This window comes from Diplotaxodon limnothrissa, linkage group LG13, assembly GCF_057381915.1.
Source record: "Diplotaxodon limnothrissa isolate DT_005_m linkage group LG13, D_limnothrissa_male_GT1.1, whole genome shotgun sequence".
Taxonomy (NCBI): domain Eukaryota; kingdom Metazoa; phylum Chordata; class Actinopteri; order Cichliformes; family Cichlidae; genus Diplotaxodon; species Diplotaxodon limnothrissa.
Genome location: NC_140608.1, coordinates 27,826,553 through 27,843,002, shown reverse-complemented (window position 1 = coordinate 27,843,002; position 16,450 = coordinate 27,826,553). Strand labels below are relative to the sequence as shown.

The following is a 16,450-nucleotide window of genomic DNA, read 5'->3' as shown; positions in this document are numbered from 1 at the left end:
GTCCTGATGCTATTGATGACACACACTCTCTATTTTGGTGTGAATTCTGAAATGCATGTAAAACTACAGTGACACTATTAAGTTATACCCTCAGAGAATGATCACTTTTGGCTTTTTTCAGCTAATTGTGCTAACTGTAGATGCACTGGCTTGTGTAATTCTCAATCCTGACTGCAGCATGTCATATTTTAAATGTCTTCTTATCCAGCAGCAAACACCAGACAAACACGAACACACTGGAGCCTTTAGTAGCTAAAGAGCCAGCAGTCATTTTCACAAACCTTCTAAGAATCGAGCTCATGACATAAACCAGGTCTGGCCTGGGGTCTGCTCTGACCATTAGCATGCTAAAATACCTCACCTATGAGTTGCTTAGGGTATGTCCAGCAGGCATTCTCAGATACTGAAGACACATCAGCTGGCTACTTTCAGTGAGAGGGATTACTCTACTTTCAGTGCCTGCCATTACCCTGCTTCTTGTGCTAAGATTAGACACCTTTGAAAGCTCATTTACCACTGCTCACTTCAAATTTTTGGTCACTACCTATAGTTCAGTTTTATAGGTGAATATGTGAATGTGCATCAACTAGTAAGGTATTCTCACACTCTCCAACACAACCAAAAATCTCTGAATGTGGGAATGCAGGTTTTTCCAAAGTTTGTGGAACCCATAAAGAGCTATAAATCAGAGTGTGTATATGTAACAAAAAAGCACACTAGACTGTTTGGGCCATTTGTCACTCAGTCAGCATTCCACGTCTGCACAGTTGAGCTATGTACTGTTTGAAATTTGGAGGATTCGTGTAGGTTAAAAACCCCTCTTTGTAGCCTGTCTTATGCAAATGGACACAGTAGCAGTAAACCATAAAACAAGAGTTAACCCCCTTCCCCCCTCCAGAAAACTGTTGTATCCTTTGATCAATGATTTGATCAATATTTGTTGGAAACCAAAGGCATTTTTTTTCAATGCAGTTCTTGCTTATTTCATCAGCAAGACATGCAAAACCACATTTCACTCTAACAGTGGTTTTGTGGTTCTACATCTAGAACTTTTCTAAATGCAGTCCATACCTGTAACCCAGTCAAATGATTTGCATCAGTTGATTTCCTCAGTTCCCAAATGCATAGATTGTTGTTAAAAAACAATACTCATACTAGGCTTGATATAATAGATTGTCATGAGATAATCATTCCTCTTTGAGTGATCATGTTGTATGGACTCGGGCGTATGGGACGGCATGGTCATTGGTGAAACCCACTGTTGCTCTTTCATGGAAAAACGAATCGCCTCTGCTCTGTGGATAGTGAGCAAATAGTGAAGGCGATCTTATTGTGCAAGCAAAGTGTGATTAGACTCCCTGCCTTCTTTGCCATGTACAGATTAGCATTAGCACTGGCAATACATCCTCTTCACTTGATCAGAAATTGCTCTTTAAAGCGTGTTCTTTCCTGTCCTACCAGATGTGCTCTCCCTCTAATGACATACTCTCTGTCCTCCTTCCAGCTTGGCGTCATGGGATCATCCACACTGGGGAAGGCAGCGTCTCTTGATGCTCTTTTAAATGAATGCATTCATGGATTTGGTGAGTGACACAGACCATCAGGGGTCCTAAAGGTCCCTTATTCACTGCATTGCAATTAGTTTGTGGTAATTTGCAGAGAATAACTTAGGCAGTCCCTAAATTTATACCATTGTGCAAAAGTGTTGGGACACCCCTAATTTTTGGTGTCTGTTCAATTCTTCATAATTGCATTAATTCTGTATTCAGAAAAACAGTGTATCACCAACATTTTATTTTGAGCTAGGTAAGTGAGAAAGCAGTAAGAATTCAGACTGAAATTTGGGATTTGCTCTTCACAGATGACAGTGGTGACCTGCAGGCTAACCCCCTCCCACGCATTGTGCTGCTGATGCACCGTTGGTATGTTACATCCTCTGAACTGGCGCGAAAACTTCTGATGATATATCCTATCTTGTAGAAATCATGACTCGTTGCTCATACACATTAGTGAAATGGTCCAACAATATATTGAAGTGCTGGCTGAAGCTTGGAGGGCTCATTCACCTTACAGGAAATCTCACCTAAGCTTTTATTTGGTTAATGGTATTCCAGACAGTCTCTTAAATGATATTTGATGCTTTCTGTAAGCAGCTGCATCTCTCTCAGCTGCTCTCTTGGTGTGCCGTGAACATTGATGTAAAATAAGTGGTATTGATCTTAGCTTGGATCAGTGACCTTGGAGTTGCTCAGTAGGTGGTTTGTTGTACTATTAGAGACAAATGGTTGTAATGCAGCTATTTACCTGCTGTAAATTCAAACGCCAACTTCATTCAATTTTGTATAACTACCCTGTTACCAAAGTATATACAGTCATGGTGAAAAGACAGCACATCCACTGCAATTCTAAGGGTGTACGTAAATGGCCTGTATTTATATAGTGCTTTACACATCCAGTCATCCACACACTGGTGAATGGGTGGATGCTACATTGTAGCCACAGCCACCCTGGGGTGGCTGTGGCTACAATGTAGCTGCCAGAGGCTGGCGCTCGGTGGCAATGGGTGAAGTGTCTTGCCCAAGGACACAACGACCGAGACTGTCCAAGCCGGGGCTCGATCCGGCAACCTTCCAATTACAAGGCGAATGCCCAACTCTTGAGCCACGATCGCCCCTTATGTATCAGGACATACTGAAATAAAAAATCATCTGGAACTTGCCAGGATCTAAATTAATTTAAATACATCTCGAAAAGTGTTTTTATGTACTTAACACAAACTAAGGCAAAATACAAATGATATGAAAAATGATTAAGCAGCTTACAGAAGCATGTTTAGCTGCAATGCCTGAAGGCATTATGACTTTTCAGTCTCTTACATAGTTGTGGAGGACTTTTGGAGCACTCGTCTTTAGAAAGTTGCTTCAGTGCACTGACATTCATTTATGCACCCCTTTCTTAAGGTCGTGCCACAGCATTTTGAGGCTGAGGTCTGGACTTTGACTCGGCCATAGCCTTTTCTTTTTTAACTATGTTGTTATAGATCAGACTTTATTTTCTTACTTCAGTAATCAGACACATGGAGAAACCCCCCAACAAGTAACCATCACAATATAACTTCACTAAAACTTCTAACAGACCTTGTGTGTAATGGAGATGTAATGTCAGCCTATTTTTAATTTTTCACACACACACACACACACACACACACACACACACACACACACACACACACACACACACACACACACACACACACACACACACACCATTGTTGTTGTCTCCTTCCTCTCTTCTCTCTCTATCTGTTTTCCTGCTGATCTCCTCCACTTCCTCCTCCTTTCAGGACCTCCTGACAGCCTCCCAGATGAGCCTGGGGAGATTTTATCAGCGAAAGCACTTTTGGGATGTGTCCGCTTACTGTAGAAAAAGATTGAACTTTTTTTCATTGTCTAAAACAGAGATTAAATAAATAAAATAATAATGCAGGAATATTTCCTGAATACTCTGTTCTGAGTTGCAGTAGGCCCTGTGCTGTGAGCATAGCCTGGCTCTTCATTTAGATTCATTCCAAACTTTAGGTCATAATTCTCTGTAATTGTTAGCTATTAACCTCCAGATTAGCTTGCATAGAGGGTCTATGTTTATTTTTTTTAGAGCGAAGATTGCCAATGGATATTTGACATCCAGATTGGAGCAGCCAAGGACAAAACCACCAACCTTCTGATTAGTAAATGACCTGTTCTACCTGCTGAGCTACAGAAATCGATGTCTGGAATGTTTTCTAATTGTTAAAAATCTTTCTTATTGACTTAAATATGCCATGTTACATTAAACCTTAGGAGTGAAGGAAGGTATACTCTAACATGACTTTGTAGAATCATCACCTCTTATGTATGTGCAGGAAAGGTGACCTGTAATGGAGTAATAAGTAATATATGCAGTACTTTTCTCCTTGTACAAAGTAGTTTGTTAAATTACAGTTATGTTACTTTGCAACATGGCCTGTTTTGTTGGTAGGCAACAATATAACACCAAACTCACTGTGCTAACAAGGACATGCACAAGATCTTTCTTTCAATAGTCTATTTAAGTGCTACCCCAAAGCTAACTGACAGCAAAGTGGGTAAACACAGCCCATAGAGCACTTCACAGAAAAAAACGTTGTGATCAAAGTGATTGGACCCTAAGAAAGAGTTTGAGCAGAAATGCACAATCCTGCAAACTTCTTCAGTTCTACTTTAAACCTCCCTAAGTATTGGCACACTCCACTTTAGCAACACTCTGTCTCTTGCAGTTAGCTTTGATGTCATGTTTACAGTAAAGCAGTGATTCTCAAACTTTTCACAAGAGTACCACCTCATAAAATATATGGCTCTTAAAGTACCACCCTTATGACCGAAATTAGTATTACTAATGTCCTGGGTCGGCAACACAGTGTTTTCTGTTTGGTATTAATAATCTTTGATTTCTGGATGTGTCTTTGTTAGTTTTGGTTCTGTGTTCCCACTGTTCTGTGTGCCTCTGAGTTTCGTCTGTGGATTTCCTGTTTTACATTTAGATGGTCTTGTCTCATGTTAGTGTATTCTGCTTTACTTCCTTGTCTTGTCTTGCCCAATTAGTTGCAGCTGTGTTGCCATCTGTTCCCTCATGTTCATGCCTGTGTATATATGTATATATAGTGTGTGTTTGCCTTTGCTCGTCGTTACTCCGTCTGTGTTACTCGGTGTATCTCTGCATCTCTCTGCCCTACAGTCTCTGTGTCATCACTCTGCGTCCTAATGGTTTCAGGTTAGTTGTCCCCAGTTTAGGTTTTGGTAGCTCCTCCGTTCCTGTTTTTGCCATTTTGCCAATCCTGTAAATAAAGCTCACTCGCATCACAGCCTATGCTGTGATGCGAGTGGTAAGTGAGAAATCTTGGGTCCTTACTCTCACACACCACACGACTGCGCTGAGCTACTAGGTGTTTGCCTTTTGCATTCCTAATCCAAGTCAAGAAGGCGTCAGGCAGAAGGCTGATGGTAACTGGATGAGATGTCCTGCATGATCCATTAGAGGCAAAGCTTGAGGGCAGCATAGTGACAAGATGGTTAGCACCAATGACTATAGAAAACAGTCATTGGTTAGCACTCTTGCCTTGAAGCAGCTAAGTTTTGGGTTTGCAAAATCACATGGTTAGCTTAACTGGTGATTCTAAATTCCTTAGGTGTGAATTATTGCCTGCCTCTCTGCGTTAGAGGCAACCTGTCCAGAGTGTAACAAACAACCTCTATCTCACACATGCCATTCCAAAATTAGATGGCGATTCTGTGTTTTTGTACTCAAACAAATTCCTTATTTTGTTGATTTGCTGGTTTTGTTAAATCTTGAAAAATGTCCTTAACTTAAGCCCACGTACCGTAACTGCAGCGGTGACAACTGCCAAAGAACCAGGCTGAAGATTTGTTATTTAATGAGGTAAGTTGGTATTCATACATTCTCCTACATGTCAGACAGTCAAACTTCCTGCATCATACCACCCATCGTAAAGGGGCTTACATGTCATAAATGTCCCGGTCTGTCACACACTAATAAAGGATATACTATAATCTGCATTCGTCCCATGTTTATCTATTTGATGTATAATTTCAAATATGTGTACTTAGGTACTGGATAGTAACATTTCCTGCAGAGTTCAACCTGGACTTGGGTCTGATTAGAATAACAGAGGAGTTCAGAGACGTGGCAGCTCAGCTTGGCTGTGAGGAGCATTTCAAATTCATCGACATCTCAACCATGTAAGACATCAAAGGCACACAGATGTAGCTGAAGAAACTCTTGATATAATCACTCAATTTTAACAAAATGTAACATCTGGGCTGGGTGAAATTTAAAAATAAAATAAATAAAATAATAATAAAATAAAAACTTTTTTATTTAAAGGGGACAATATTTTGGTTATTTCCAGCTCTTTATTTTTACCATCAAAAGGCTACACTGGTGTTGTATGACTTACAGTTCTAAATAATAAAATAATCCAAATTAAGTCACACAACCATGAGATTTAAAGAGTGCACATCTAAAGCTTAAACATGTCAAAGAACTGTTCCGTTGATTCTTATGCTTTTATTCGAGTGGCTAATTGCTTCTCATTTGTTCTTCTTGCAGTCCATCATACGACTGGATGAGAAGGATTACCCAGCGGAAAAAGCAAACCAAAAAAGGGAAGGCCTCCCTGTTGTTTGACCACCTGGAACCCATAGAGCTGGCTGAGCATCTCACCTTCCTGGAATTCAAATCCATCCGAAGGATATCGGTACATTCAACTGTTGAGTGATGGCTGCTTTGTGGCTCAGGGATGGTTCTGGAATTCATTGTCAGCAGAGGATGAATCCTAACACCATTTTAGTGCTCTATATACAAACTTCTCCTTCATAACTATTCTACAGCTACTGTACTAGTGTGGTCAGGGAAAATAAATAGTTTAATTATGACACCACATAGGGACATGTCACCATGAGGAAATCTAAAACTTAAATAGTAAAAAGAAGGCTCACAGGTTTATTAAATACAGATGGCCATATTAGGCTTCTCCTTAATATAGTTTTATTAAAAAATGATCAACATGAAAACAATACATGTGAAATAGTCAAAACCTTGAACAAGAAGGTATTGTGGAACACCATCTATTTATCAATGGCAATACAAAGTAAAAATGGACTAGGATGGGACATTTCAGAACCGGGTTATAAAGGGGAACACACACACACACACACACACACACACACACACACACACACACACACACACACACACACACACACACACACACACACACACACACACACCTATGGTGCTATGTAATAAGTGCGATTGTGAAGGAGAGATATCCCCAGGGTTGCATTACACAGTCCTATCCAGCAGCAGGGAGAAGTAGGGCTGGGTATCATCACTGACTTCTATTCGATTCGATTCCGATTCAATTTTGACTCAGACAGAGAAGCACAATATAGTAATTCAGCTGGATTCATGCGGTCTAAGATTTCAGGTGCCCAACAGGAACAGTTACACATTCCAGATAAAAACTACTCCAAGTCTATTCAGGAAATGCTGCCAGAGACATTATCAAATGGTAATCAAAAATCTATAAAAAAAAACTATACCAGTGAAATGTGACACTGTTGTAAAAATGACAAGAGGTGAATGCTGCAGCAAATCATAACTATTGTAATTAAGTGCACAAAGCAGTGGAAGAAAAATAAAGATTTTAATTCAGCTAACAGATCATCTGCAGAGGAATGGTTTATTTGAAGAGTTTCAGTCAGGTTTCAGAGCTCATCACAGCACAGAAACAGCTTTAGTGAAGGTTACAAATGATCTTCTTATGGCCTCTGACAGTGGACTCATCTCTGTGCTTGTCCTGCTAGACCTCAGTGCAGCGTTCGATACTGGTGACCATTGTTACGCCCCAGTCTAGGGGTACAGGAACGCAACATGAGTTTGAAAAGACTGCCCCGCCCTGGTCCCCAAAACCATACACAGAGGGAAACCCAACGGAAACCAATTTCTTAGTGAATCGTGATTTATTTTTCTACACTGCAAAAATGAAGCTCCGGGGTGAACAAAGGCCAAAATAACAAACAAAACAAACTAAGTCAGGAGGAGGTGCTATCTAAAACCCTATGTGAAATCAAACATCAAACAAAAGACAAGCGCTACACCTAACTCCCTAACTGAAATAAACATGAGAAAACAGTGCAAGGAAAAACAATAAGGCAGCTCACCCCTTCTGTTGCAGTGCTATTTACAATGAAAACTAATGTACACACTATATACAAAACTCAGAAAAGCCGCAAAAATCACAGGCACAAAAGTCTCAGGTTTTGGAGGCCAGGGTCAGGTCTGCTGCTGCTGTCAGTGGCTGCCCCAGGACAACTGCTGGTGAGGGATTTGAAGAAGATCACATGGCCAGGGGACCAATCAGCAGCCGTCAGCTCATCATCTCTGGGATCTGCAAAGACTTAAAGGCACAGACAACAACAGCCACCAAAACAGATTATGGACAGGGCCATAACAACCATAATATCCTATTAGAGCGATTAGAACATGCTGTAGGTGTTACAGGTACTGCGCTGCAGTGGTTTGTATCATATCTATCTAATAGACTCCAATTTGTTCATGTAAATGGAGAGTCCTCTTCACACACTAAGGTCAATTATGGAGTTCCACAGGGTCCAGTGCTAGGACCAATTCTGTTTACATTATACATGCTTATACAGGCAGTATCTTTAGAAAACATAGCATAAATTTTCACTGCTATGCAGATGACACCCAGCTCTATCTGTCCATGAAGCCAGATAACACACACCAATTAGTTAAACTGCAGGAATGTCTTAAAGACATAAAGACCTGGATGGCCGCTAACTTTCTGCTTCTTAATTCAGATAAAACTGAGGTTATTGTACTCGGCCCCGAAAAGCTTAGAAATATGGTATCTAACCAGATTCTTACTCTGGATGGCATTACCTTGGCCTCCAGTAACACTGTGAGGAACCTTGGAGTCATTTTTGACCAGGACATGTCCTTCAATGCACATATTAAACAAATATGTAAGACTGCGTTCTTCCATTTGCGCAACATCTCTAAAATTAGAAATATCCTGTCTCAGAGTGATGCTGAAAAACTAGTTCATGCATTTATTACTTCCAGGCTGGACGACTGTAATTCATTATTATCAGGATGTCCAAAAAACTCACTGAAAAGCCTTCAGCTAATCCAAAATGCTGCAGCAAGAGTCCTGACAGGGACTAGAAAGAGAGAGCATATTTCTCCTGTTTTGGCTTCCCTTCATTGGCTTCATGTTAAATCCAGAATTCAAAATCCTGCTCCTCACATACAAGGTCTTAAATAATCAGGCCCCATCTTATCTCAATGACCTTGTAGTACCATATCACCCTATTAGAGCACTTCGCTCTCACACTGCAGGCCTACTTGTTGTTCCTAGAGTATTTAAAAGTAGAATGGGAGGCAGAGCCTTCAGTTTTCAGGCCCCTCTTCTGTGGAACCAGCTTCCAGTTTGGATTCAGGAGACAGACACTATCTCTACTTTCAAGATTAGGCTTCAAACTTTCCTTTTTGCTAAAGCATATAGTTAGGGCTGGACCAGCTGACCCTGAATCCTCCCTTAGTTATGCTGCAATAGACGTAGGCTGCCGGGGGATTCCCATGATGCATTGAGTTTTTCCTTTCCAGTCACTTTTCTCGCTCACTATGTATTAACAGACCTCTCTGCATTGAATCATATCTGTTATTAACCTCTGTCTCTCTTCCACAGCATGTCTTTTATCCTGTCTTCCTTCTCTCACCCTAACTGGTCGCAGCAGGTGGCCCCGCCCCTCCCTGAGCCTGGTTCTGCCGGAGGTTTCTTCCTGTTAAAAGGGAGTTTTTCCTTCCCACTGTCGCCAAAGTGCTTGCTCATAGGGGGTCATATGATTGTTGGGTTTTTCTCCGTATCTATTATTGTACGATCTACTGCACAATATAAAGCGCCTTGAGGCGACTGCTGTTATGATCTGGCGCTATATAAATAAAATTGAATTCAATTGAATTCAATTAATTCAAGTTAATTGCTTTATCACTGAGCACAATTGCTGCTGCTATTTGTAAATCACTGAATTAATACATGCACATTCCTGCAAAAATCTCTCCAGAGCAGGTTGGATCCACAGAGGTGGCTGTGCTCCAGAGGCAGAGTAGGCCATTCGAAGGGAGGTGCTTCAATCCCTTTGTACGATAGGCTCTTGTTTCCATCCCAAAAATAAGTCTTGACAAAAAACTAAATGTGTGTGTTAATGAGAAATGCTGTATAAAATATTTTGAGAGCTCAAGTTAAGCAGAAAGGTGCCCTATAAAAACTAGCCTTTATTCATCCATTTATACGTTAGCAGTAGTAACGTTTGGTAGTAAGAAACGAAAACCCTAAAAGTTACCTGGACAGCCCAAAAGCTTGTTTCATACTCTGGTCAGGAGCAGGTAAGGAGTTTCAGTTTTAAATCACCTTTAAATACCACATTTTCACTGTTATTTTCATTTAATATAGATTCTCTGCTTGAGGAATAACTGGGGAATAACTTTTACATGTGCAGCCGTATGCAGTTAATTTGGTAAATGTATAAAATATTTCAGTTTCATTCTCCTGCTAAGTCACTTTTACACTGCTAGAAATATAGCTACAAGAACACACATACCAGAGTGTCACATTTTACTGATAATTACCATTTCATAATGGCTCCAGAGTTTGTGGCCCTCATATGGATCATTTGAGATGGAAGAAGAGTCATATGATCCGTAAAACCCCCCCTTTTAGATCAGTAATGACCAACTCTTTCATGTGACCTCGCAGGGAAAACGCAGCTTGGCAAGTTGATAACTAGATTCATGTGACCACTTATCCTGATCGACAAACTAGGGGTAAATGAATCCAGGTAACAAAAACACGCCCTGGGTCTGTTGAACTTGCTTCATAGTACATGGCCCAGGTTATGTATTCAGCATAAGGGATTTGTAACCACTGACCGGAAGGCATCAACCCCAGCAGCTGACTAATTTCCGGCTGTAGCATAAATCTCCAGAGACCTCAATAAAGGAATGCTGTATCACAACTGTAGGGTGTAACACATCTGTGTCCTCTGTTAGAAATAAACAGCTGGCCACATACCCGGATTAAAACTACTTTAGATTGCACAGAATTCACAGACAGCCAATATACCAAAGTCCACGCAAGACAAAAGACTCCATGAGCAAGAAGAAATTCTGCATGATTGTGTCTTGGGAAAGTTCTACCCATCCCTGACTTCAGAATCGAGCACACAGAATGGCTACACTGGCTACAGAATTAAATCCCTTCTTCAAACAGTTCCATGGGGCCTTTGATCTCAGTGTTTTTGAGAAATGGAATTTATGAAAAATGAAATATAACCTTATCCTTTCAGGACATGCATGGGCTCCCAAAACCAGCCCTGATCTGCTGTGCAGTTTTTTGGCTCAAAGCTAATGCTAACTCATGCTATCACAGGTGTCGAACTCCAGGCCTTGAGGGCCGGCGTCCTGCAGGTTTTAGATGTGTCCTTGATCCAACACAGCTGATTTAAATGGCTAAATTACCTCCTTGACATGTCTTGAAGTTCTCCAGAGGCCTGGTGATGAACTAATCAATTGATTCAGGTGTGTTGACCCAGGGTGAGATCTAAAACCTGGCCTAGACATTGGCCCTCGAGGCCTGGAGTTCGACACACCTGTGCTAGATGGAGAGCTTCTGGAAAGCTGAACATTTGCTGGGATTCCATTCTGCTGTGATGGGCCATCGGCGTCTTATCATCAAACAGCTTAACTGAATTCTATATATCAATATGTGGGAGAAAAGGCTTACACTAGCTGACATATGGTTAGGTGTTTAATAGATTTCCTAGAATAGGACCCAGATCAAAATGTAGGGTGGTAGAGAAATAGGCAGTTTCAACACTGGTACAAAAACAGTATGTAAAGGACTTTTTTTTCAGTCTTTGCGTAGGATCTTTTCTGATTCTGTAAGGCAGATACCTGATTTATGTTACTCTGTCATTCCTAGTTCACTGATTACCAGAGCTATGTGATCCATGGCTGTTTGGTGGACAACCTGACTCTGGAGCGCTCCATTGCTTTGTTCAATGGCGTTTCACAATGGGTGCAGCTGATGGTTCTCAGCAAACTCACACCTCAGACCCGTGCAGAGGTCATCACAAAATACATCCATGTGGCACAGGTAAGCCAAGGAGGGCAGGCTCTACGCACAGCTCTTCCAGCTTTCACATAGTATTTCTCTCCAAAACATATAGAAATAACAGGGTGACTCAGCACTGTTACAAAACCATACTATATAATTAAGTTTAAATTCCACATTCCACATAAATTCCAAATCTTAAACTCAAGATTTTTCTTTTGACTAGTCAAACAAATTATCGAGAAAAATGCAACAGTAAAATCTTACAGATTAGAAAAAACCCACTCAGCTAAAGTGGCAAAACAGCATCTTGGCTTTGCTCATTTGCAGTGCAGAGGCTCAGAGATGTTATGATAGCTTTTCCCCTAAACTGCCACCTTAAAGTCTAACATAGTAAGACAGGGTTAGGCTACATTTAAAGCAGGGGTGTCAAACTCAAATACACAGTGGACCAAAATTCAAAACTGGAACAAAGTCGTGGGCTAGCGTTAGTATTTACTGAAATATATTTATTCCTCCAGATATAAGAATGAATCTTTTCTTATGGACTCAAACAAGTTTTGCTGAAAAACTGAATATGGAACAAGCAAAGCTTAATACTAAACAATGTATATATTAGCTGTGTAATACCAGTAGGCCAGCTCTATTAGTAATTTGGTATGGCTTCGAGGGCCAAATTTGGCCCGCGGGCCAGAGTTTGACACCTGTGATTTAAAGCCACATGTACAACCATTACAGTTTCAGAAGCCAGAAGGTACTTTCAATTTATGTCTTTTTTAATATGCATTTTGGCCTCATAGTTGTTCTAATATAATATTTTTGTATTTATGCAGCAGTCTGCTACTTCCTGAGCCTTGTTCAGCTGGAGGTTTCTTCCTGTTAAAAAAGGAGTTTTTTTCTTTCCACTGTCCTTTGATTTGTCAAGGTTTTCTCTCTGATATTGTACCTTAACAATGTAAAGCACCTTGAGGCAACTGCTTTTTATTGTGTGAATTGAATTAAACTGAACTGAATTAATTTATGCCAGATACATTAAATTATAGCTAAGGCAGTAGATGTGAACTAAACTCTAACTCTGTCACTGAATGATGATTGGATTGGACTGACTGAACCTTAAGAGGCTAACACTTCACATATTTTCATCGTTTTTAAACCATTCAGTGAGCTCCCTATGGATAGTATAGTATATAGAAAGATAGATAGATAGTTTGTATCTAGGGGGAGAGATGGGCCCTGCATAAACAAGTAACCCGTTTAACTCTAAAAGGCACAGTGGTGTTATAGAATGTCCCCTTTTTTTAAAAACAATGATAATTCTTCGTCAACCACATAACTGAAGTATGCCATCTGGAGGATGTAGGCTGAATATCATGCTGCTGTTTCTCTCACACATACCTGACATTTTTTAGATGTTGCTGCCATCAAATTCAAATGAAACTGGTTTTTCATGAGAGAGTAACATGTTTCAAATAAATGATATAAGAAATAATACTAGTGTTTGGTAAATGGACAGGTGTTTATGTAGCACTTTTCTTCTCAAGCTGAGCACTTAAAGGGCCTTTTGCTACAAGTCTTATTCACCCAGTCACACACAGGATTTGTAAAAAGAGAATGCAAATATACGTTCTTATTCTTCTTCTTCTTCTTCTTCTTCTTCTTCTTCTTCTTATTATTATTATTATTATTATTATTATTATTATTATTATTATTATTATTGAGTTTGTTTCATCCAGGACGTATCTATTAAAATATGTCTGGTACAGCTTTGATCTCTTGTAGTTAAAAGTGAAAGTCTTATGAGAAGACAGACAATAACAGTTAGAATATGGATTGCACAGGCAGTCACCATTCAGATTTAATGGCCCTTCTGTGGATGAGTATGTTTAGCTGCCCTTAAGCCAGATTCTTCATGGTTCCACACTATGCAAAAAAATGGCTTCTTTAATATTTTTAATATTCTCTAATATTTCTCTAAAACAAACAATAACAAACATACAAAAAACACCGCAAAAAACAAATGCACTTGAGCTGTTGTTCAGTCATAAAAGCTCCCCCATCATCAATATTTATGTTCCATATAGTGCACACTGTTAGAAAAAGCATCTTGAAAAAACGGTAATATTCCGGCAGCTGGGGCACCAAAATACGACCGTATAATTACAGAAAATAACTCCCGCATAAAAATACGGTCATTTTCAGTAATGAAAATAGAGTTTGTTGCGCTAATTTGACATGGGATTCTGCTTTTTCCAAGTGCTTTTAGACATTAAATTAGGAACATTTTAACGTGATCAAACAATGAAATTACCTATAAACAAGGTCACTGAATGTGGAAATATGAATCATAACACATAAATATACAGAAATATACAGTTGGTTTAAATAATAATTGATTGCATGCCCTGGGACAGACTGACAGAGGTGAGGCTGCCATATCGCACCATCGGCCCCTTTGGCCATCACTAGTAGGCGGTAGGTGAAGAGTCCTGACCACGGACACAACGGCGGACAGTGTCCGAGCCGGGGAGCGAACTGGCAACCTTCTGATCACAAGGCGAACTGCCAACTCTTGAGCCACGAACGGCCTAACTAGCAATGATAATAATACTTATGTGCTGTAACACAAGCTTATAGGGATCATGTTATATATAGCATTACATTTGAATTCAACAGTTCAAGCTTTCAAATAACGGACAGATATTTGTGAGTTCATGATACATTTGTGAATGTATTTTAACAATCTAAATATGCATATGTACAGACAGCTACATTTAATAATCATGACAATTATGTTGTATTACATTACAGTGATGTAACGTTAATTTACATTCAAAATGTGAAGTCAAAGTCTATTTACGTACTTTAATGATATTCTAGAAGAACAGAACATTACTGTAAAATGCAGTAAAATACCTTCATATTAGGGTTTTTTCCTACGGTCGCAGCCATACCCGCGACCTTGTTGTTAGTTCACATTCATTGGCCGATGCTTAGCGACATATTATTTATATTTATTGCAACTCCTACCTCTACATTTCTTTTTCAAAATATATAATTAGCACAGCGTATCCGTGCAATGTTTTACATTGTGGCATGCAGAGAAATCTTAACAAAGAAGCTCACAGAGAGAGATCGAGCTTGTTATTTAACCCCAAGCTGGTGGGGGGAGCGCTTTATTAAAACACTTGCGGTGCTACAATGTGCCTCAAGGTTCAACAACAGCACCACAGAAGTCACTCATGGTACAGCACTCTCTCTACCAAACAACAACTGTCAGTGACGCTGCACCACTGCGTAAACACAACATTCAAGATAACAGTTAAAAGTAACGTAACCATAAACAATAAAACAAGAACATCTAAACAGCAGCTCATGTCCCAAGGCATGATGGGAGACATTTCTGGATTTCTGGATATTTTTACAATCTGAATATGCATATGTACAAAAAAATATATTTAAAAAACAAGTAAATTGTGTTTTATTACATTTACAGTGATGTTATGTTATTTTACATTTGACGTGTCAGATCACAGTCTACTTATGTAAATGTAATGATATTCTAGAAAAACAGTACACAACTGTAAAATACACAGTAAAATAATTTGACATTACTATTTACAGTTTACTATTACAGTGCAGGATATGGTTCTTTCTGTCTGTGTTCTAGGCAAAGAGCTTCTCCATTACTCTTCCATTTGTATTGAAGGATGGATGCATGCCCTAATAATCTGCCCTGTCCTTTCTCCTACCAAAGTAAAGGCTGTCTACAGAAAGGGTCAAGGATGAATCTACTTAACACACTGCCATAATGACATGCTGCACAGAATATTGTGTGCTGGTTTTTAAGATGGCTTGGTCAGCTTCAAGTGCAAATGTTCTCATTTTGTAAGCATGCATATTGTAACATATTGTTATGTTATGTAATGCTGAATTGAAAAGTAAATATTGACTGGGCTCCATGCAGCAGACTGGGACTCATCAAAAGCTTATGATGGCTTGGTTTGGATTTGGTTTTATTCACATAGCCATTTGTCTCTCATCTCAGCATTATTAGATTATTAAAATAAAGTAAGTTTTTACAATTACTCTGATAATCATAGTGGTAGCAAAGCTTTCTTCTTCAGCTATTGTCACCAATCTAATATGTCATTGGAGACTGGTGCAGTGATAATGAGCTCTAGTATTCATGTACTGTGGTTTCAGAAAGGAGTCAGCTTAATTTGTTGGTAAGCTCTTAGATTAACATCCCCTCCACAGTCCATAAAAAAATTAAATAAAGTTTTTCAGTGTTTTTGAATTTTAATTAAAAAAACGAAACAATAATTGAATAAATTGCCACACTCCAAACTAGCACACCAAGGACCAAAAGCAAGGCGCTAGGCCACCTCTTTAGACAATAAACAGTGATCTTCAACATGTCTTTCTCTGGTCATCAGAAACTCCTTCACCTGCAGAACTTCAACACTTTGATGGCGGTGGTGGGGGGCCTGAGCCATAGTTCAATTTCTCGCCTAAAGGAGACTCATTTATATTTGGCTCCTGAAGTAGTCAAGGTAAGTCAGTGCCAGTCTTTTGTATGTAGATTCATTTATGATTACTACACAGTTACAGGTGATTCAGTGGAAATGTATTTTCTTAGCAACAAGCCTTTACCCTGTTTCATTAAGGAATTTGTACTGCAGCGCGGTGGCGCTGTGATTAGAACTGTTAACTCAC

At 39.6% G+C, this 16,450-nt stretch overlaps 1 protein-coding gene across 1 annotated transcript in view; it reads left to right on the top strand.

Annotated features, from left to right (window-relative positions):
- The window catches only part of rasgrp3 (RAS guanyl releasing protein 3 (calcium and DAG-regulated)), a 33,888-nt gene that overhangs the window by 8,231 nt on the left and 9,207 nt on the right, over positions 1-16,450 (top strand). Inside the window, exons 2-8 of the mRNA XM_085369604.1 lie at positions 1,505-1,583; positions 1,862-1,964; positions 5,392-5,454; positions 5,643-5,774; positions 6,145-6,292; positions 11,603-11,776; positions 16,171-16,287. Of these exons, the coding sequence (XP_085225730.1) occupies positions 1,514-1,583; positions 1,862-1,964; positions 5,392-5,454; positions 5,643-5,774; positions 6,145-6,292; positions 11,603-11,776; positions 16,171-16,287 (807 nt within the window). The 5' untranslated portion in view covers positions 1,505-1,513. The remainder of the gene's footprint in view (positions 1-1,504; positions 1,584-1,861; positions 1,965-5,391; positions 5,455-5,642; positions 5,775-6,144; positions 6,293-11,602; positions 11,777-16,170; positions 16,288-16,450) is intronic.